Source organism: Pelodiscus sinensis, chromosome 5 (genome assembly GCF_049634645.1).
Source record: "Pelodiscus sinensis isolate JC-2024 chromosome 5, ASM4963464v1, whole genome shotgun sequence".
NCBI lineage: Eukaryota > Metazoa > Chordata > Testudines > Trionychidae > Pelodiscus > Pelodiscus sinensis.
The window spans coordinates 51,062,960-51,086,447 of record NC_134715.1 but is presented as its reverse complement, the minus strand read 5'-3'; the positions used below and the strand labels follow the sequence as shown (position 1 = coordinate 51,086,447).

Sequence of the window (23,488 nt, the reverse complement as noted above, 5' to 3'; positions counted from 1 at the left end):
ATCCATTTCTGACTTAGTGCTGTGAGCATAAAGTTTATGGGCAACTGAGTTGAATTATCATATTTAGGTTAGTGTTTGTACTTTAATTTACTTGTACAGTTGGTGAGCCCTGGATTGTGGCAAATCATAGGGACAGGACCTTATGTTGGTATTTGGAAAGGAAAGAGGATTAAATGATGGGAAACTAGTAAAGAAAAGAGGAAATAGATTCACGAATGGGAAAAGCTGAAGAAAGAATTGTAGGATAAAATAAGGAATAGACAAAGCTAGAAATTAAGGCATCTATAGATTGTACAGTAAACGGGAAGAGGACAGGAGAAAAAGTCGAAGTATATGTTCTCCCACTGTGTCCTTTTAACTGTTGGTCATGAATTTCAAAAATGTATAATCTTTTTTGATGCATCAGTTTTGGGTGTCCAACTTGAGATGCTTTAAAGAGATCTCATTTTCCAGAGATATTTAGCATGTAACCTCTGAAAAACCAGGCATCTTTAAGGAATTGCAAGTATCACATTTAAAGTTACTAGTAACTCCTAAAATTCTTTGTTTTTAATATTAAAATGGGGAGTGATGGGGGTTTTGGCTGAACAGGGTGAAGTGACCATATCCTATTTTCCCTTCCTCCCCCAAAACTGCTAGAACCTTCTGGAGCAAACCTTACTACAGATAAAAGATTGTTTTATTGTTGGGGCACAGGATAGGAACTTTGAAAATCAGGACTCTGTATCCTATTTATGAAAGTAGAGTAACTTTTTTCCTAATTCAATTAATTTGGTCATTTCAGATAACAGTAACAGTCGCATACTTTGTTTCTATAAGATCATTGCACATGTCTAGGGTCAGCTTCATCTTCCATTTTCTTTCACAACCTTGTGTGCAACCTCCCATCCTCTAAATTCAATAGTACGGACTGTGATTGTGTAGTCCAGTTGTGATGAATACTGCTTGACATGTTGTGTGTAACCCAGTTCTTTGTACATGTAAATTTTATGATGTACAATTGCCACTTTTTTTATTGTGTAATTGTGGCATTTTCTTTTCAAATTCAGCAAGAGGTTGAAAATTTTAAGAAACTAAATCTCATCAGTAAAGAAGAGTTTGACAGTCTTGCACCTGAACCTAACGTTGATCCAAACCAGGAAGTGCCTCCAGGGCCTCCAAAATCACAACAAGGTAGTATAAATTGTTCTGTCTTTAAAACATGTAACAAAAATAATATTGTGATGCCTAAAAACTCCAGTCATGGGCTAGAATTTCATTGTAATAGATGTGTACAAACAGAGAATAAGCCAGTCCCTGTCCTATGTGCTTATAATCTAAATATAAAACAAGTGATAACAGATGGATAAAGATAGGGAAATCCAAGGAAACAATGAGGCAGTACCGGTCAGCATGATAAGCAATTGTCTTGGCACACGTGTTAAGTTTTTTGCAGTCATAGCAAAGTAGAATTTTCAGGGGGGTTTTGAAGGAAGGGAAAGAGTTTTATAAATGTTGAAAAATTTCCCGTTGGAATAATGAGCACATGAGAGAGTACAGAGGTGCTTGTTTGAAAATGTAACAAGTGTGCAAAGGAGGCTAACAACATGGGCCAACTGGAGATGAAGTTACCTTTTTTTTTTATACTGAGGGACAGAGAAGGAGGATAGATCATGAAGGATCTTGTAATTAAAGATAAGTAACTACTTTGATTTGATAGAAGAGAAGCGGTGCAAAGAGAACAGAATGGATAAAAATTGGTGGTTTTTTAAAACAAGTTACTTAAATTGTAGTAAGCTTTCCTGAATTTTGTATGACTTTAACAGCAACTTTTAAAACCCAGACTGCGTACATTGTGTTAATTTAGACTGAGATTAAGCAATGTGGAAATCACCAATAACTTATCATTTATTATTAATATAAAAATTTTTACGTAGGACACAAACGAATTTCAAAGATATTCTGTGTCTATAGCAATCTTATCTCTCTTTCTGTTCGTAGATTTAACAGATGAACTAGCTTGTAAGTTGTTTGGTGTTGTAGAACAACCTCCAACAACAATGGCTCGTTCACTGCCAACAGCAGTCCCAGAATCTCCAAGAGTTCATCCTGTCAGAACTCCCAAAACACCTCATACCCCAAGATTACAAGACCCCAACAAAACACCAAGATTCTATCCTGTTGTTAAAGAAACAAGATCCATTGATGTAAAGGTAAACAGAAAAAACGAATTCATAATTTCATCATGTCAGACTTTACTAACATAATTTAACAGTAATGTTACTTCACCTGTCTCTGTAAGAGGGAGGATGGCTTATACTATTTTTAAACGACTTGACTTACTGATAACTGATATTTTCTCCGTTTAAGAAAGGGCATCTTTAAGTTGGGCAATTACCATTAGAAGTTCCATAATCCATAGAGGCAAAGCATCCAAAGTCATTGAATTTCTATTTAAGACTGGTTTTTGGGTTATGATACTGAAGTTTTGTGACTTCATATGACTTCACAATGCAACATGAAACACTGACCTTTAGTTTGGGGGGAATGGCAACTTACCTAATCACATGTGATTTTTCAGTTTTCAGAAAGTGACTGCAGTTACAGCAGTGAAATACTTTGCAATGTTGCATTTGTTTTCTTAGACCCCAAGAAAAAGAAAAACACGACATAGTACGAACCCTCCACTAGAATGCCATGTTGGTTGGGTAATGGATTCCAGAGATCACAGGCCAAGAACATCCTCTGTGAGGTAGTAATTTTTGTCATGGAATAATTTGCTATGATTTATTCAGTGCATTGAGCCATTGGAACAGTTATTGGTTAGAAGTATATAAAGTTGCAAAACATGTACTTACAAATGAAGAGGAAAGAAGGAAAACAACAAAGAAAAAAGGGATTGGGGAAAGAAAAGCAAGAATAAATTACAAAAGAATAGCAGGGAAACAGTGAAGTGAGAATACCAGGAATCACATGAATTGGAACTAAATTAATTTGAATGTATTTCTTGCACATTTGGTATGTAATAGCATTAATAAATATTAGCATTCAAATGTCCGAAGACTCAGTTCAGTATGATTGTTTTCTTTAAGTAGTTCTGAAAAGGCATGCATAAGTATTATATTGTCAAAGCTGCCTCCATTTTCAGAAGTGTTAGTAGCAAAAGTGTGTTGCATGATGGAAAAATGAGGCATTTGAGAAACAGATTCAATGAGTAAATTTAAACAGGGTTTGTTTTGTTGCTGTTGTTGTTTTGTTTTAGTCTTTGAAGCTGCCACCCACACACACTTTGCCCAGCAACTCTGTTAGCCCTCCAGTACATTTCTGATAAAGTATTTGGAACACATTGTGTCTTAATTAGAAAAAGCATCAATTTGGTTTGCTACTACAGGTTGAACCTCTTTAGTCAGCACCCTCGGGACCTGACTGGTTCTGAACAAGAAAATTTTCTGGACTACAGGAGGTCAGTATTGTCTAGCAGCATTATCAACACTTCTACCACTTACTGGGCTGTTAAAAGACATTTAGGGATACATTGGAGCTAAATAACAGCATAGAACACTTGAGAACTAGGACTGGTGGCTGTAAACAAACTTCATAGGACCGTGGGAAACTTGACCACACCCATGAAAAGTGGATATCTGGCTAACTAAAATCATTCTGGATGACACATGTTTCTGGACCAGAGAATACTGGACTAGAAAGGGTCAATCTATAGTAGGAAACTAAATTGATTTTTTTTTTAAGTAGGACACTATGCTTTCCAAATACTTTAGAAGAAATGTGCAGGGGGGCTAATAGAGTTGCAGGGCAAAATGTGGGAGGGACAACTTTGTACTCCTTGAAATAGTGGGACTTTGAGTAATCGGCCCTCAGTGCCACCTGGAGCACACTGTGAATGCTCCCCCTCCACAGAGCCAGCTCCCAGCACCTCCTGGAGTGAGCCACATGGCTCTCTGACAGCGATCCTAAAGGGCTTGGGGTTCCAGCCACTATCACTGCTGCAGTAGCGGTGGCTGGGAGCTTTGGGCCTTTTGGATTGCCAGGCCGCTGAATAACTCCCATGGTTTACCTCAGCCTGTTGGCAGGCCTGGAAATGTGCTATTAATTTATCATTCACAGGGTTGCAAAAATGCTTTGGTATGTGTATCTAGTTGTCATTTATTTGACATGTAAAGAGGAGTTAAAAGTGATGTGATTAACCCTCTGGGATAGTCATAATAATTTATAATGTAATTGCTAATGTATTTTGTGTGTTGTTGTATCATTGAATAGAATCTTAGAACTGGAAGGGACCTCGAGAGGTCATTGAGTCCAGTCCTTTGCCCTCATGGCAGGACCAGGCACTCTCTAGATCAGTGTTTCTGAAAGTGTTTCGTGAAATCGCTATGAGAAACACATTAACTGGCCGTCCCAGTTTGTTTATTTTACTGGCGACGCGGCCACGGAGCCTCGCGGCTCCCATTGGCTCTGTTTCACTCTTTGCAGCCAAGCGGAGCAGCGGGAAGCGGTGGCCCAGCCCATCCTGCTTCCTGCTGCTCTGCTTGGCTGCACAGAGCGAAACAGAGCCAGTGGGAGCGCGAGGCTCCATGGCTGCGGCGCCAGTAAAATAAACAAACTGGGACGGTCAGTTAATGTTTCTCAAAGTGATTTCATGGAACTCTTTCAAAAACACTTCTCTAGATCATCCTTTATAGATGTCTGTCCAACCTGCTCTTAAATATCTCCAGTGAAAGGCAGAAAAAACTGGTTTGACTGTTTTTTTACTTTTGAAGACTTTTGCATGTTGACAAAAGTTTTGTCGCCAAACCTTCCCAATGTAGACATAGCCTCTTTCACAAGCAGAACTTTTCTCTGACCTGTGAGGCAACATCTTATCATAACTCAGGACAAAAAAGAGTCCATATAAACTTGTTCATCTACACTTGAATTCCCTAGGCTAAGCCCATACTGCAGTTCATATCTTCACTAGTCAGTCTATATAGATCCTCCTCCTCTTCTCCAGGGCTCAAGGTCTCTGCATGCGGTCTCTAATTCTGCCTCATGCTCACTTTCAGGATCACTTGTAAATGTCCTGATCTTTCACAGTCAGGGCTGGTTTTATGCTACTGCTTACGATGCTCAGGAGCGTGAAAAAGACATGCCTCTGAGAACTGAGGGAATACAAGTTACATTGACTTAAACGCTGTCCCCTCTGTGGGAGTTCTACTGACATAACTTCTGCCCTCTTGTGAAGATGGAGTAATTATGCCTATGGGAGTGTGTTTTCCTGTCAGCATGCCATCTCTTCACCAGTTGTGCTACAGTAATGCAGTTGCATCGTTACAGCTGAGCCATTGTAACTCTCTAATGTAGCTTAGCCCTCGCTGAGCTATATGTAGCTCTTGTTCTGCAGCATCCAGTAATTCTGATCTCCAGTCCTTACAATGGGTACCATAAAACAGTTCAAGGCTCCATCTGGGTGCCCATTGTACCCTCTCTTACTCTGCCATCAGCCTCTGTTCCCTGACCACCTCCTCTTTCTAAAGCCTGGCCAAAGTTCTGCTTCAGCATTCAGCACAGCTGTTTCCCCCTCTCTACCTATACCCCAACTGGACTAATTACTATGCACTTCTGTCAGTAATTAATAATCTTCTGCTAGGAAGTATTTACATCCTCTAGTTCTAATTGCTGCCTTTATAGGTGACTCAGCAAGCTCTGGAGGTGGTCAAGGGCTCTCTTGACCCACTCTGTCATCTCTACTTGAGCTTCTAGATCCCTTAACTCCTTTCTCAATCAGTTAGTAGGATTGCCAGGTATCCAGGTTTTCAACCTAAACATCCAAGCAAAAAGGGATCTTGGTGACTCTGGTCAGCACAGCTGACTGGTCTGATAAAAGACCACTTGGTGGTGAAGGCAGGCTCCTTATCCAGTCCTATGCAACTCCCAAAAGGGGCGGACATATCTTTCCAGCTCCTAGGCGTAAGGGTGGTCATGGGGACTACATGCACTGCCCCTACCCCAAATGCTGGCTCGGCAGCTCCCATTAGTCAGGAACCATGACCATGGAAGTTGTGGGGGTAGCACCTGCAGACAGGGGCAGCATGCAAAGTCCCCTGGCTGCCTCTCCTCTTAGGAACCTAGGGACATGTGACCACTTCCAAGAGCCACCTGTGGTAAGTCCCATCTGGAGCTTGAACCCTAGCACAGAGACCCCTCTTGGATGCCCAACCCCATGGTCCCTATCTGAAGCCCCTTCCTGCACTTCATACTTGTCATCCCTAGAGCCCTCTCCTCCTTCTACGCCACAATCCCTGCCTGAGCCTGGTGAAAGTGAGGAGCTGAGTAAGGATGGGATGCAGTGTTGGCAATGGGGCCTTAGAAAACACATGAAGTCTTGGTAAGGAACGGGGCAGGGGTGGGGTTTGGATGCTCAGTTTTCTACATGTTGAGCATGAAAATGTGGTGTTTATGTGATAACAAATACTCTTTTCAACAGCAGTTCAAATGCTTCACCTTCAGAAGGTGCTCCACAAGTAGGAAGTTATGGGTATACACCTCACTCGCTTCCCAAGTTCCAGCATCCTTCTCATGAACTTTTAAAGGAAAATGGCTTTACACAACAAGTGTACCACAAATATCGTCGAAGGTGCCTAGCTGGTAAGATGACAAAGGTGTTCTCAGAAATTTTACCTGGCAATAATTAGATATTCTATAATGCTATTTTTCAACAGATTTTTTTTTTTTATTATATGCATGCTTTTTACATAGTAAATCAAGAATTAAGAAAAATGTCTACATAATTATTTGGTGCCCATCTTAACTTTGCTTGGAAAGGCATTCCAAATGATCTTAGATTGTGCGAGCAAGTTTATTTTCCATATATAACCTTAATCATGTAAGAACTAGGGCTGTGTCTAGACTGGCCAGTTTTTCCAGAAAATCAGCCGCTTTTCCGGAAAAATTTGTCAGCTGTCTACACTGGCCGCTTGAATTTCCGCAAAAGCACTGACAATCTCATGTAAGATTGTCAGTGTTCTTGCGGAAATACTATGCTGCTCCTGTTCGGGCAAAAGTCGTTTTGCGCAAAACTTTAGCGCAAAAGGGCCAGTGTAGGCAGCTCAGATTTGTTTTCCCAAAAAAGCCCCGATCGCAAAAATGGCGATCGGGGCTTTTTTGCGGAAAAGCGCGTCTAGATTGGCACAGACACTTTTCCGCAAAAAGTGCTTTTGCGGAAAAGCGTCCATGCCAATCTAGACGCTTTGTTCCAAAAATGCTTTTAATGGAAAACTTTTCCGTTAAAAGCATTTCCGGAAAATCATGCCAGTCTAGACATAGCCTATGTGTTGTAAAAGGAAGTAATTTTGGGCAATTTATATGCAATAGGTTGGTTTTCTTTTAAGTCCATTGGCAGTTTAGGGGAAACATTGTATTAGTACAGTTCTTTGCTGTATCACTGTATACTATAATGTCAGTGGCTTAAACTTTTGTAAAAAAAATAAGGCTTTGTATTTGCTTGGTTTTTTTTAAGTGACTATTTTGAACAATGAGCTTGAAATGTAATATCTAACTAATTTTACATAAATTTAGAAACGTCTTTCAAATCAACTTCACAACTAGAATCATTTTGAGCTGCATTTTGAGGAAAATTTAAATTTACACTATCTGAGCTTTTATTGTATATTTGACTAATACAAAATAGATTTTTTTCCAACAGTTTATATTTGAGAAGATATGTTTATATAATTAAAACTAGCTATTTTGTCACTATTTTGTATTTTTCTTCCAGAGAGAAAACGGTTGGGAATTGGCCAATCCCAGGAAATGAACACGCTCTTTCGTTTCTGGTCCTTTTTTCTCAGAGATCACTTCAACAAGAAAATGTATGAAGAATTCAGACAGCTTGCTCTAGATGATGCAAAAGAACACTACAGGTATTTCATGTGTTCTGTAAGTTAGAGCTAATTTGGGTTTCTTTCTATCTTTCATTTTGAAAAGTGGGATCTGGGTGTTCAGAATAACTTCAAAGAACCTGAACTCTTTATAGTATCAATTTGACTCCTTTGTAGCATTTTCAAAATTAGTCTGCACAGGTTTCTCTAACAAATAATTTTTTTCGCAAATTAAAATAGTATAAACAATCAAATAAAAGAAATGTTGCTATAGATGACATTCGATGTACCATGATATCAGATTTCCAATTATTAATTGATATTGTTTGAGTTATAAGACAACATAATTATTTAACTCCTTGGTTAATATGAGGGTGCTTCTGAAGGTCAAGAAATTCTGGTCCTTCTTAAAATTGGTGAAGCTTTATTTTTTTCCTTCAGAAGCACTAGTAATATAATAAAAAAGAAAACTGCCACTGTATGGTTTTAATACCTTTTTGTTTCTTTCCAATTCTGAACAGTTTGTGTGTTGGTATGATAACCCCAGTATAAAGTACCCTAAGAGTTTCTGTGAGTTGTACTGGATGCCACTAGGGACTGAGATGGCAACTGGGAATCAGCAGGGTAAAGACTGTCACAGATGTCTCCTTTTTTTCCTGGTCACACCTTTGTCAGACGGAGGGAAGACTTGCTATGCTGTCTCTGCATAACAGGAGAATTCTCTCTTGTGAAAGTCATTGCCCTGTGGCCATTGGCACCTTTGATTCTTCTTTGAGTGCTTGCTCATGTCCATTCTAGTTAGGTATGCGTGCACCGCATGCGCAAATTCCAGAGCTTTCCCCCCCAGCAGTACCCATTGGGCTAGCCAGAGGGGCACAGCTATATTGGCGCATATATACCCCTACTGGCCCTCCCCGCCCTCAGTTCCTTTTTACCTCCCGTGACAGTAGCTGGCATGCTTGTCTCTTGAGAGTTTAACCTCAGCTGGTGTATATAGTTACTTAGTGCTAGACTTAAAAAGGTTTTTTGTTTTCTGTAAGTAGTTGTTTGTAGCTAATTAGTTGTTAGCTGGGTTCTGGCTTCTCTCTCCCCTCCTGGGGAGGAGATGCCCAGTCAACACAGATTCAAGCCGTGTGCTAGCCGCTTGAAGCCTATGACCTGCAGTGACCTCCATGACTCTTGTTTAAAGTGTCTGGGGGAGGCCCAGATAACAGCTGTAATATCTATAGAAGCTTCAAGCCAAGAACAAAGCAGAAGCATGATGCCCAGTTGAAGCTTATCTTAATGGAGTCTGCACCAGTGGTGTGCAGTGCCCTGGCTTTGGTGCGTGAGGCACTCGGTGGCACTGATGAAGACTGTAGCACCCCAGTACCAATAGCAATCGCTGGTGCCTAAGAGGAAGAAGCAATATATGGGAAGGTCCCCCTCTAAGCATGGCCATAGAGGGCAGCCATCGGAAGGGAACTTGGAAGAGACAGTGTCCTGCCCAATGCCTGGATGTGCCAAGACCACTTCAGGCACCAGTTAAGCTCAGCACAGGACATAGTAATAGATGATGTCCTCCCAATGCATTTGACGCAGCTCAAGAACTCATCGAGCAGGCGACATCACCAAGTCCCTCACCGTTCTTCGATGTTGTGCAGTCCAGCAATGCCCCGGCAACAGAACCTACCTTGCGTCTGCTGCTCTCAAGACCTCAGGTTCCTGTACTGACACTGAACTCCCACTTAGTGGAGCTGGTAGTTCAAATGCCTATGGCAGCGGGGCCATTGGTGCTGGCTACGTAGCTGCTGGCACAGAGACCATGGGCATAAGCCATGCCTCCACTGGCACCCGTCTACAAGGGAAAGCCAGAGGCTATGGCACAGCACCAGCTGTGGTACCATCCTTGGCACCCCCATTGTTGGCATCAAACTACTCATTTGAATCACAGGTGGACTTGGTACATTCTAGGGCCTCAACCAGATCCACTTCTCAGCGCCAGTCTCACTGTTGGTACTGCTCAAGACACCGAAGGCATGATGCAGCCATGCTGAATCATGGCCTCCACAATGTCAGCCACAGGTCCACTGGCCCTTGTGGACTCCATGGGCCTATCATCAGGCCTGAGGCCTGGCCCTTTTGAGGTACAGTGTGGTTGTGACGTACTCCCAAGGTACCCCATCTGCTACTCCCCTGCCGAGGGCCCCAACATCAGAGAACAAGAAGAGCCCACATAAGGACACTGAAAGACTGCCGGTGACGGGTGAGGGCATCCTGGCACAGGGACATCCTACTGTGGCATTCCCGCCTCAAAGGGTAAAGGTATAGCAGGAACAACAGCCCATCAGGGGGGAGTTGTCCTCATCTCCCAATGAAGCCCTCACTGACCCTTTGACCCCTCCCCTCCCCACCCTCTTCCCCATGCCAGCTATGGATGCCAGCGCTCATCAGGACTAGGAATGTTAAATATTGGTTAATTGAATAGTCGAGTAACCTCAAGAATTCTTATAGATTAGTCAGCTACTTTATAGTTCCCAAAGGCGGGGCTCACGCCTGAGGAGTCCCCTGCCACTCTATGCTGCTGCATCTGTATCAGAGGCAATAGTCAGGGTGCCAGGTGAGACCTGGTCTGCAAGGGGAGCCAGTTTAAAAGCCAGCTGTCTTCACGAACCAGCTGCCTGTCACCTTGTGCTGCTACCTCTAAAAGAGGCAGCAACATGGACTGGCAGCAGCCCCTGTCTAGGGTGGGATCTGAGCTCCCAGACCCGGTACAAGCCGGAACTGAGCCAGGCTGTCTGCCTGCCCTGCTCCTAATACACTTGAAATGCAGAGCCGCAGCCAGTGTAGGTCCCAGACTTGTTACAAGCCAGAACTGAGCCGGACTGCTATCTATGGCAGACACCTGCCTCCATACCACCTGCAAAGAAAGGTGTTGAGAGGTGCTACTTCGTTTCTCAGGCAGGGCATGAGCATCTTTATGCCCATCCATTCCCGGGTTCGTTGGTGGTCCAGGCAGCGAACCATAAGGAGAAGCCAGGGCAATCTATGCCACAGGGGGCTTGAAACTGAGTATCACCAATCAGCAGGCAGTGTTACGCAGATAGGCATATAACACCGGTCAGTGGTGGATAAGTTTAGGGAGCAGCTTCTGCAGGAGTCCTGTCAAGAATTCGGAGTCCTATCTGAGGAGGGGAAGGTAATCTCCTACACCACATTGCAAGTGGCCTTGCTCACCGCGGACCTGGCAGCATGTACGATGGCTATGGGCATGGTTATGCGCTACAGTGCCTGGCGTCAGGTATTGGGTATACCCCATGAGGAGCAGAACACTTTGCAGGACCTCCTGTTTGAAGGGTCTGGATTATTTTCGGACCAGATGGATTCTAAATGACACTGCCTAAAGGGCTACTTCAAAATCCCTGGGTATTCGTACCCCAGCACCTCAGAGACGATCCTCAAACTCTAGATCAGTGTTCCCTCTAAGTTGCGCGGGGCAGCACAGCTTCACAGATTAATCAGCCCCACTCAGTCAGAGGCTCAGGGCTCCCTGCACAGAGCCGACTGACTGAGCAGGGCTGATTAATCACCTGTGAAGCTGTGCTACTGCCCAGCTTAGAAGGGACACTGCCCTAGAGCCCTGCTGAGGCTGTTCCATCAGGGCTATAGGTCAGACCAAGGCAGATGGAGGGGCAATAATAACATAAACAATAACAGATGCAATAGGCGCAGGAGGTCCTTGTCGGACTCCAAAAGCAGTTTGGGCCCGCCTCCCAGTCAGCAGCCGAAATGTTTTTGAAAATGGGCTCAAGGACAGGGCTCCAGTTTCCAAACTGATGCCACCCTTTGGCTGCTGCCTCTCCCACTTCTACCATACTTGGTCTCACATCACTACAGATGACTGGGGGCAGGGTCTGGATATGCTATTCCCTTCCTATCTCTGCCTCCTCTCACCTTCCATCCCCATCCCTCTTCTGGAGTCCCTCTCACAAGCATCTTTTACAACAAGAGGTCCTTCAGCTGGGGGCGGTGGAGGCATTCAGGGGAAGGGGATTTTGATCCCGGTATTCTCTCATCCCAAAGTCCAAGGGAGGCCTCCCATCTGTTCTAGACCTCAGGAACCGTAACATGTTCATAAAGAGAACAAAGTTCAGAATTGTCATGCTGGCTTCTATTACCTCTCCCTGGAAAAGGAGTCTGGTACACTGCTCCCGATTTAAAGGACATATATTTTCACATTTCAGTAGTACCTGCCTACAGGCTAATCAGGGGCCCATCCAGGGAACAGGTGCTGTAGCACATAGACTTAGTTAAGCTACTATTCTGCAGGTTGGTACTCTTCATTAATGAGGAGAAATCCACCCTCGCCCTCACTCAGATGATTGAGTTGTGGGGGCCTGTTTGGATTTGACTACGGCTACGGCATCCCTGCCAAAGGCCAGGTTCATAGCCATGAAGCTTACCATCGTGGGGCTCAAGAACTCACCCCTCACAATTACAAGAAAATGCATAAGACTGCAGGGATATATGGCGACCTGTACCTATCTGGTGCAGCACATCTAGCTGTGCCTCTACTCTGTAGGGGTGGCTAGCAGTATTGCACAGGCCAGCACATGCCCTGCTGGATGCAGTCTCCACAGTCCCTCAGGACGTTCTGCACTCCCTCGATTAGTGGTTACAGACACCTGTAGTCTGCACAGGCATCCCTTTCACCAGACAGAGCCCACCGGTGTAACAGGTCACAGATGCATCAGACACGGGCTGGGGCACACATCTGTCTGATCTCCGGTTGCAAGGTATACGGTCCCTTGCGAAACGGTCTTTTCACGTAAATATCAGGGAGCTCGGGGCAGTCAGGCTAGCCTGCCAGGTGTTTGTCTCACCTGAGGCACAATGTGGTTTCAGTTCTGACACAACACAGCAGCAATGTTCTATATCACCAAACAGGGTGGAGCTTGTTCTTCTCCCCTGTGTTAGGAAGCTCTGCTCCTTTGGGACTTTTGCAGCACCATGATATCCACCTGGAGCGACATATATACCAAGAAGCCAAAATGTCTTGACAGGCTCAGCAGATCATTCATGGCTTACTTATGGTCCCTGAGAGAGAATATGCTACTAGACATTTTTCAGACGTGGGGTCATCCCCTATTAGACCTGTTTGCCTCCCACAGAAACAAGAAGTGTCCAGATTACTGCTCCTGCCTGGGTAAGGGGCCAGGGTTAAAGGGGTTCAAGTAGAATGGCTTCCCCTATTGCTGTACTCATTTCCCCCTTTTCCTTTGATACATAAGGTCCTCCTCAGGGCCAAGAGGTTCAGAGCCTTGGTGATCCTGGCTCTAGCATGGCCTCGCCAGCACTGGTTCCCGATCCTCCTGGTCCTAGCAGTAGAGGAGACAATGGTGCTTCTGTTGGTAACAGACCTAATTGTCCAGGACCTGGGGGAGGGGCATTTGTGTCACCTGAACCTCCTATCCCTTCATCTTGCAGCATGGAATGTTCATGGTTAACTGGGGCCAAATGCCTTGGTTCTGAGGCAGTAAGGAAGGTCTTGTTGGAAAGCAGGAAATGTTCCACCAGGGCTGTGTACTCTGCAAAGTGGAGGCATTTCTCCTTGTGGGCTTTCCAGAGGAATGTGGAACCCATGCAGGCTCTCATCCCTCTCATTCTGGATTACCTCCTTGAACTTAGGCAGCAGGGCTTCTCCACATAGTCCCTCTGGGTTCACATAGTAGCCATCACAGCTTTTCACCCAGGGGAAGGGGGCAGGATAGTATTTTTAAATGTGCCGGTTAAGTGATTCCTCAAGGGGGTAGGCAGGTTGTTACCACATGTTCGTCAACCTTTACCTCCCTGGGACCTCAACCTGGTGCTCACAAGGCTGAGGAGCCCTCTGTTTGAGCCCTTGGCCATTTGCTTCTTGAAACCCCTTTCATGGAAGTTGGTCTTTTTAGTGGCCATCACATATGCGGGAATGTGTCCGCGTTGAGGGCCCTCATGTGAGCCTCCTTATACAGTTTTCTTTAAGACAGGGTTAGGCTACACACCCTCCCCACATTTCTCCTTAAGGTAGCATCCCAGTTTCACATGTTCCAAGATACCTACCTCCCTTTTTTTTTTTTCTGAAACCTCACTCAATGCCAAAAGAGCGATTTCTGCACTCTTTGGAGATCAGGAGAGCTTTGGCATTTTATATAGATAGGGTGAGAACATTTTGTAAGTCACCGCAACTCTTTTATTTCCATAGCCAAGAGGATGAAGGCCCTTCCTGTATCAGCCCAGTGCTTGTCATCTTGGATCACGTTCTGCATTAGAACCTGCTATGACCTTGCCAATAGACCAGTGCCCCCTCTTATGGCCAACTCTAAGAAGGCACTGGCCTCATCGCAGCACAGGTGCCCATTCTTGACATTTGTAGGGCAACCACAAGGTCTTCAGTGCATATGTTCATAAGCCATTATGCCATTGAACAGGAGGTCAGAGATGACGCAACCTTTGGTAGGGCTGAGTTGCAGTCCATTGCAGATTAGTCTCCAACCCGCACCGCCTGTGGAAGAGCTATGGAGTCACCTAAATGGAATGGACGTGAGAAAGCACTCAAAGAAAAATGGCTACTTACCTCTCATAAACTGTTGTTCTTTGAGATGTGTTGCTTGTGTCCATTCCAAATCCCACCCACCTCCCCTTCATCAGAGAATTCCAGCAAGGGTATTTATGTGCCAATATAGTGGTGCCACTCTAGGGGGCTCCCTAGCTGGCTGAACAGGTACTGCTGGGAGAAAAAAGCTCTGGAATCCGTACACGCGGTGCATGGACACTTAACTGGAATGGACATGAGCAACACATCTCAAAGAACAACAGTTATGAGAGATAAGTAACCATTTTTAAAATTTTGCTGTGATTCAAAATATGTGTAATCTGGAAAAAAAAATCAAGAGTTTCTTCTTCAATTAATTGTCTTCTTCGAGGATGTCCCCACAGGTGTTCCACTGTTGGTGCTGGGCTTGCCCCAGTGCTGCAGAGGCAAGCCCAGCACCAACAGTGGAGCACCCGCAGGGACACCATCTCAAAGAACGACAGTTATTTCACCAAGGTGAGTAACTTCACTTTTAGGGTCACATTCCAAAAACCATGTGCAATGCCTCAAAGTCATGCGTAGGAGTAAAACTTTTAAGAACATAAGAACCACCATACTGGGTCAGACCAAAGATCCCTAGCCCAATATCCTGTCTGCCATCAGCAGCCAATACCAGATGCCCCAGAGGGAGTAAACACAACAGGTAATCATGATGTGATCCCTCTCCTATCATTCATTTCCTAACAAACAAGAAGCTAGGAACACTATTTCTATCCATTCTGGCTAATAGCCATTGATGGACCTAACTGCCATGGATTTATCTAGCTTTTTTTTTTTTTTTTTTTTTTTTTTTTTTTTTGAACCTTGTTAAAGTCCTAGTCTTCACAACATACTCTGGTAAGGAGTTCCACAGGTTGTGCGCTGTGTGAAGGAGCACCCTGTATTGAAGCATCCAAGCATTCTGTAGGTATAGAAAGGTCTGTCCTGTAGCATATCCTCGTGATGTTTTTTATTGTGCTCCATTTACATTTTTTTAATATTATATTTTCATTGTACAGTAGCTCAAAATTTAGGCAGATGAATGATATCCTAAGACTTGCTCAACTTGGATCTTTTTCAAGTGAGAAGGTAATCCCTTTTCATATTATTCACTACAGCAATACAGTAATCTTTTATTAAACCAACATGCCCAAAGGCAAAAATATGTTGATGGGCATTTAACCCATAGCTCTTAGCTTTTTGGAGTCTGTTTACCCTACGTTTAAAGTAAGAGGAATAGGAATCTCCAGATTATGTAGAAGAAGACAACTGCTAAGTCTGACCAAAAATTCATCAACTTGTACCAATTTGAAATCCACAAATGTATCTGTTGTCAACTGATGTTGAATACAGCCACTTGGATGATGAAATCTGTGGATGGTATCATCTTTGCTGCGATTCCAGGCGTAAGCTAAAAAAGCTGATTGGTTCTTCTTCATTGGTGCAACTGACTGGCATGAAAAAAAAGAGGGAAAAAGTCAGTGCTCAATAAGTCTCAGAATCTCAAGCCATTATGAACAGAAGTTTGGTAGCAAAGTAAATCTTTGAAAGAGTCATCCAGTGACGGACTTTTTGCTATCAGGTACAGCATCAACAGTAATTAAACTCTGCTAGGGCCTTGTCTGCTCTTAAATTTGGTGACCAGTGTTTCTGTATAGGGAGATAAGTGTAATATACACCTTCTGCAATTTAGTGTGATTCTCAAGTTCTTCAAAAGATTTGGTGGAAAGGTATATGCAATTCTAGAATACTGTATGAAATGTTGCTAGCTCATTTTCAAAGATACAGAAGAGCATTAGAATGTGAATATTTTTGTTCCTCACTCTCTGAATCCAGAGCGTTGTGTTGGGAAATGGAAAGTACACATCCAAAGCTTGTGTGTGAAAATCCCCAAAGCACTCTGCTCTCCAAAAAAACTTTCTATTGTCTGTCAGATCATGACTTTAAAATGCCAGCAGCATGGAGACACATCCAACCCTACTGTGTGCTTATGAAATAAAGATAAATACCATTTTCTACCAATCCCTGAGCTGGAATGAGTTCAGCTGTTGGATGAAGAACAGCTGTCTGAAGCAAAACTGGAAAAGTAGATGAGGCTGATGAGGAAAGACAAATGTTCTGAGGAATTAGTTGATGCCTTACCAGTTCAGTGAGAATCTTTCACGTTATCAAATTGGTATCCAGGTTGGGTCTTTGTTGAACTCCTTGCTTATGTCAGTTATCCACATAGCAACAACCAGAATGAACTATTTCTGCCTACTGTTGGCCAGGACACTCCACTTGGTCTTGAGTTAAGAATTGTTGGCTGCACAGTAGCTCTTTTCCATTTTTTTAAACAGTGGTCATCATATTTTTGCAGTGCTTAGAATTGGCATAATGCTGAAGGTAGGATGTAATCTGATCACTCTAGTTTTGATTTATCCATGAAAGATATTTCCCTTCCCCATGATAATGCTTCATCCAAATCCTTTAATGTAGTATGCAGTGCTACATAACCTTTGTAATTGGAAAGTATAATATTAACACTACTCCGCATAATAACCTCCATATAGATTAGGTAGCATATTACCCAGTTTACTGACTGTGAGGAATATAAATTAGAGATGCTGCTGCAGCTTAAATTAATAGATTTTTAAGGTCAGAGGAAACCATTTGTATTCTCTAATCTGAACTTGCTGCATATCATGGACCTAAAATTTCACCAGCTGACTTCTGGATCTAGTCTATAACTTCTACTTAAATTAGGCCATATCTAAACAAACAAACAAAAAACAACTTGCCTAAGGCTATGTAGGGAGTCAGAAAAAAAATCCTGTTGGTTCAGTGCTTAGACCACTAGAAAAACATTTCAATAATATGTCTTTGGTACAATTTGCACAGAATTGGGATTTTGAGTAGACAGATCATTCTGGATTTGGGAGAAGTGAAGATGTACAAAACAAAGTTGTTCATTGGTTTCAAAAGTTTTCTATGTCATACTGGTTTAATTTTTAGACTCTGAGGGTACGTCTAGACTACATGCCTCTGGCTACAGAGGCATGTAGATTAGGCTACCCGACAGTGTAATGAAGCGGCGATTTAAATAATCGCCGCTTCATTTAAATTTACATGGCTGCCGCGCTGAGCCGAAAACAGCTGATCAGCTGTTTGTCGGCTCAGCGCGATAGTCTGGACGCGCGGGTGTCGACATCAAAGGTATTTGTCGACCACCCAGGTAAACCTCATCCCAGGAGGTTTACCTGGGTGGTCGACAAATACCTTTGATGTCGACACCCGCGCGTCCAGACTATCGCGCTGAGCCGACAAACAGCTGATCAGCTGTTTTCGGCTCAGCGCGGCAGCCATGTAAATTTAAATGAAGCGGCGATTATTTAAATCGCCGCTTCATTACACTATGTCGGGTAGCCTAATCTACATGCCTCTGTCGCCAGAGGCATGTAGTCTAGACGTACCCTAAATAAGGCAAAGAAGACGGCAAAGACTGTAATTCTGTTGTACTAGTGATAAGCATATTGCTGTGGTTTAACAAACCATTTTACTATGTTTCAAGGATGTGCGCCATGGCTTAGTCTGAATGCCAGATCTTGATGAGTATCTAGGAGTAAAAAAAATCTGAAATCCTTGCTTAACATCTATGTATTCTATACGTTTAACATCTCTGGAAGCTCACAGATTCAAGTGACTGACCTGTTAGGAGTGGAGATGATTCCACAAAGAGCTTGGTTCAAAGTGGAGGAGAATGTGTAGAAAATGAAATTAACCAGCTCTTGGCATCTTAAAAGTATTCTGCAGGTTTCCACACTGTAAAGTTAGAACATCGATCTATAGGAAAACAAAGCATCAATCTGTGTCTTCCACTTTTGATACACAAAAAATCTGTGGGAACTGAGGAACATCTGAGATCCAGTAACCATAGTGTTATTGTAACTATTCTTGTATTTGACTCCTTGAATATTTACAACTCTGCGGATAACTTAGAAGTAGTAAGCAAAAATGGATGAAGAAAGGGATCGGATGGGTAGGAAAGAAATATAAACCATTGTGTTTAATATTTACTCAAGTGTAAAAGGGACAGACAGAAAATTTACATCCTTTGTGGAAGTGTAATTAGACTATTTCCTTAAATCATTATTCTCTGTTTGCAGGTATGGTTTGGAATGCCTATTTAGATTTTACAGCTATGGTTTGGAAAAAAAATTCAGACCAGAGATCTTCAAGGATTTCCAAGAAGAAACTAAAAAAGATTATGAATCTGGTAATTCCCTTTTCTTAAGGCTCTCTACATATAGAGAGAAATATAAGAAATCACCTATTTACAGTTCGGTGCTTGTGAAACTGACAATGATCTTTTCTGCTATTAGGTCAGCTATATGGATTAGAAAAGTTTTGGGCTTATCTGAAATACTCTCAGTCCAAAACTCTAACGATTGACCCCAAACTGCAGGAATACCTTTGTAACTTTAAGAGACTGGAGGACTTCAGAGTTGATGTAAGTTGATAGTTCTATTAATAAAACATTCAGTGGACTGTTGCTAAAGGAACACTGAGGTTTATTTGGGTTTTGTAAAACCAAGATTCTGCAAAGCCTAAAATCTTACATTTTCATTTTTTTCAAAATCTAAATAAAATATTTTTGTTTAGGTTTGTTAATTTACAGCGTTTGTAGCATGGTACTAGAGCCTAGAAACAAGAACATGAAACTAAACAAAACTGAAACAAATCAATCCATTTTCACTGTCTAGGATGAGTGAAATACCAAAAGTAAATAGTTTTAGAAAATGTTCAACTTAATAAACCTAAGCTAATAAGCACATTTTTGTTTTTAATTATGTGACTGTTCCTCTAATTAGTGTTTTTAGTGTAGATAATTTCTCGATGCTTAGTTATAAGAATGCAGCAAGTCAGAAATGTTCAGTGAGCAGTTGTCACTCCATTCCACTGACAGCGATCATACTCACTATTTTAGTATTTACTGATCCTAATTGCTGTTTGTGAGTCTGTCTTCTGATATAAAGGAAAAAAGTGCTTTTTCTTGTAATGTTGACTTTCCATAAATTGCTGTGCATTAAGACTGTGATGTTGGGTAGCCAGTTAATATTTCTGCAGGTACTGTGTATTTACAGCTCAGTGACTTCAAGACAGGTCATGGCGCTCAGGATTGGGACCTTATGTACCACCGGAGAATTGGCCTGTGACAGTTTCATTTAATTCATGCTGCTCTGAACTTTACCACATATTTTGTTGCGGGCTAATATTTTCACCTTTTTAATGCCAGGAGTCAAAACTTAACTTCAAATTCAGTTAAACTATATAATCTTTGGGGGCAAGGATGTTGTCTATAAAGAACCTAGAATTCTACTGAGTTAAAGATTTTTCATAATCAGTAGCATTGTTTTAATGTTAGCCTCCCTTCCTTTTGAATCATGTTATTCTAATTCAATCTTCCACTATGAATGATTCGTACTTGTTGAAAAAAGACTAAACAGGTTAAATTAATGTTTTCAGCCTCCTCTCAGTGAAGTATCTGGGAGAAAAAGACCTTCAATTTCAATAAGTGAGGAGAGCAGTCGTCATAGACACCAGCCTACATACTCTTCTAAGACTTTAATTGCTGCTGAACCCCCAGATGCCAATCAACTTCAGATCCCAGTATACTTTCATGATGGAAATACTGCACAAGAATCGATTGACAAGTTAAGCCAGAACAGAGCTGCCACAAGATCAACAGAAGGTGACATATCTGAAAAATAGACTTAAGACAAGTTAGTGCTCTTGAGGTCAACTTAGGTATCAATACTTTAGTTCATAGATTTTCAGGGGGAACAGTTCTAATGCTTGATTAAAAACAAATGTACGGGAAGACAAAGGATTGCATTTTCTCTTTCACAAGAAAGTTCAAAAACATTTCCCATGGTTGGTAGTGGCTGGTTCTGAGATGAAAGGATTGCTAGAGAAATATCTGTGTTTTCAGTATTGCTTTCCTTGAGCTATTGTTTACAAAAATGGCATTTCCATACTATATGCAAAAAATATTTTGGGGATGCCTTATCTTTTAGCTCATACTTCTTAAAGGAGATACAATATATCCATGTTACTTACTAAGCTTTCTTCACCTAATTTCTCCATTATGAATTGTCTGTATCAAAGCCAAAAAGAGTGTATATTTTTTTAATTACAGAAATGATGTAAGTTTGTAGGTTCCTTCTTACATATATAACTATTAAAATATTTGCTTTTTTGTAGAGTAAAAGCACATTCAAGTATGTAAAGCTATACGGGACTGTGTATGCTTCTGGAGTCTATTGAATTACAATGCTTTCCATTTTTTTATTTCATGGTCTTCATAGTTAGCGTTTTGTTGGGTGTGAAGTTTTCTGAGTGGACATCAACTGGTTTAGTTTTAAGGAACTGTCCAACACTTGGCTCTTGTATGAATGTGAGCAACAGTAAAATAGAATGGAAAAGTGGGTATGTTGATTGATGTACTGTCCTAAATTCACAAAATTTTTGCAGGTTGATAACAGTAAATAACATGCAAATCACCTTCGGTTTCATAGAGGTTCTTGTTTTTTTCATTTCTTTTTATTTCATGGCTATAAAGTTTTCTAACAGAGGTATAGCAGATTGATATGTTTTACGATTTTATTTGCGTTTTAACCCAAATATTTAGTTTTACTTTTGAGACATTTAAAAATTAAAGCACTCATTCTAAATTTGTTTTTCTATTTTAGAATGTATGTGAATGAACTTATAATTTTAAATTCTGCTAGGTATAAGACTAAATGAGATTTCAACAAATAAGTCCAAGACATCAGTTTCAGTCAATGTACACAATTCAAATAAGCATTCATATCTACTGTTGGGACTTGCGTAGAATCACAAGTTTTATTGCATATAATTACCTATTAACTTCATTTATTTTGATTTAGAAGATTTAGTATAATTGAGGGAATGACTTCTTTCTAAGGTAGGTGAAAAGATCGGAATGACTTCATTTTTGCTATATTAGTTAACTGCCAAAAGAGCCTTCAGTTAACTATACTAACTAGAAGTAATGTTTAACACTGATGCCTTAATACTGGGAGGTGTCCTAAATGACTCAGCATCCAAAGAATTAATTTTAGACTTGTAGTGGATTTTAAAAGTTCATGTAACTTCATATCCACTAAAATTTTCCAGTCATTTTGCCTTGTGAATTTGAATAGAACAATTATGAACACATACACACTTGTAAATGAGTATATAGCAGTGGCCTTCCTTGTAGTTAGAGTAATTTTCAATACAAAATTGAGCCTTTTAGAAGTAACCTATTTTAAAAGGAAAATAGGAACTAACATAATAGGAATGTTATGAATGAATATTTTAAATAGCAGCTTTTCAACATACTAGTCATACATCTCAGACCTATTTGATCTATGCCTCTTTCTGTCCATGAAAATGATGCAAATGTAAATTTGGATTGAAACTGTATATACAAGTAATAGACCTGGAATATTTGATTTCACTTTTTCATTGAATGCAATGTGTGCATATTTAGCTTTCAGTGTGTGTAATTTGTGGTATATCTTTGCAAATTTTATAAAAATATAAAAAACCAATTGTGTTGTGTTTGATATGTAAAATTATATATGAAGACATTGTTTAAAGTTGAGATTGCAGTCTTGTATGAACTTAGGTGAATTAAGGTATTTGTTAGGAAATTTAATCTTAAAATTAAGAATGGAATGCTTCTCCAATTCATAACCAGTTTTCTACAGTTTTGATCAAATCCTTTTCATATAATTCTGTTCTTAGTTTAAAACACAGAGGCAGGCAACACATACTGTGTGGCCCTAAGCAGAACACAGACTCTCTTTATGGCTTCGCTTCTCATTTTTTCTTTATGAAATAATAAGTCTCCCCCATGCAAACATCAGTAATCACAATGCCATATCACTCCCCATACCAACTCCTTCTGATTATCCAGTATCTTCAGCATATCCATAGTCATCAGTACTAGATAATACCCCAAATTGGACGTTTTAGTTAAAATGTATCACATCTATATTGTGGAATTCCGTTATTTAAAGTTATTTTTTCTGGAAAACTGGAAGAAATATCTGAATGGTTTTAAAGAACAGAAAACAATATTGCACAAGTGGATATGATGCTTTGTAAGTAGCAAGCAAAATGAGATTTTGATAATCAGTAATATGTATATCTACTTTTCTTGAGGTGGAAGATGTAGCTTATGATCTTCAACACAAGATTGACTAGTTTGGAATATGGTATGTTTATAAAATCCCTAAAAATGTAGGAATCCACACAGTTAAGTGGTTGAAATAAATGTGCTCTTTTTACAAATGCCATTTGCAAATTTTACAATTTAGTATGCATATCTGGGATCTGCCATCTCAAATTCTGATCTTTCCAGTGCTCAGAATATTGTGAGTTGAATGAACCATATGTAATTGATAAAAAGCTTTAAATTCTTCCTCTTCATTTAAAAGAAAAGTGTCTCCGAATTCAACAGCAAGCTGCCTTTCAGCCTAGACATTTATCCTTTAGCTCACACTGCTTCTTGGGGCTTAATGCTGTAATTTACCTAGTCTAAAATGTCATCTTAACTCAATTTACAGCACTTCTTTTCAAATAATTATTCCTGCTTGATTCTGTGCACTGAGTAGAAGCCTTTGAAGTTGTTGCAGCTCTGATGTACCAGATCAATAACAGTTTTAAAAATCCAGTTTACTATTTAATATTTATGTAGTGAAAAAATATATTTTTTCTAGTGCTGTACTGAACTAGTGTAGTCACTACCCCAAAAGGCTTTCATCCGTATTAGATAAGTGCAAGAAGTAATATCACACAATAGGGTAAGGAAAAAACTAAGCAAGAAAATAGGAGGAGGTGTGCATTTCACAAGTTACTTTTTTTAAAAAAATTTTGAATGTGGCAATGGTAAAATAGATATGCAAAATCAGGCTAAAGGGAGGATTTTAAAGTAGAGCCAGATACCTTCTTTTAACAAAAGAGTTGAGGTTTATAGTGGATAAGTTGCTCAACA

The 23,488-nt window shown here is 41.0% G+C and overlaps 1 protein-coding gene across 9 annotated transcripts in view; it reads left to right on the top strand.

Annotated features, from left to right (window-relative positions):
* The window catches only part of LARP1B (La ribonucleoprotein 1B), a 115,298-nt gene that overhangs the window by 83,708 nt on the left and 8,102 nt on the right, over positions 1 to 23,488 (top strand). For 4 of the 9 annotated variants that reach the window (XM_075929958.1, XM_075929960.1, XM_075929957.1 and 1 more), the window contains exons 12-19: positions 1,050 to 1,173; positions 1,981 to 2,192; positions 2,625 to 2,731; positions 6,458 to 6,618; positions 7,748 to 7,892; positions 18,588 to 18,697; positions 18,804 to 18,931; positions 19,948 to 20,173. In XM_075929958.1, the coding sequence (XP_075786073.1) occupies positions 1,050 to 1,173; positions 1,981 to 2,192; positions 2,625 to 2,731; positions 6,458 to 6,618; positions 7,748 to 7,892; positions 18,588 to 18,697; positions 18,804 to 18,931; positions 19,948 to 20,173 (1,213 nt within the window). Of the gene's footprint in view, positions 1 to 1,049; positions 1,174 to 1,980; positions 2,193 to 2,624; positions 2,732 to 6,457; positions 6,619 to 7,747; positions 7,909 to 18,587; positions 18,698 to 18,803; positions 18,932 to 19,947; positions 22,041 to 22,656; positions 22,710 to 23,488 lie in introns of those variants that run through there. The other 5 variants (XM_075929959.1, XM_075929955.1, XM_075929961.1 and 2 more) reach the window with 4 other exon arrangements.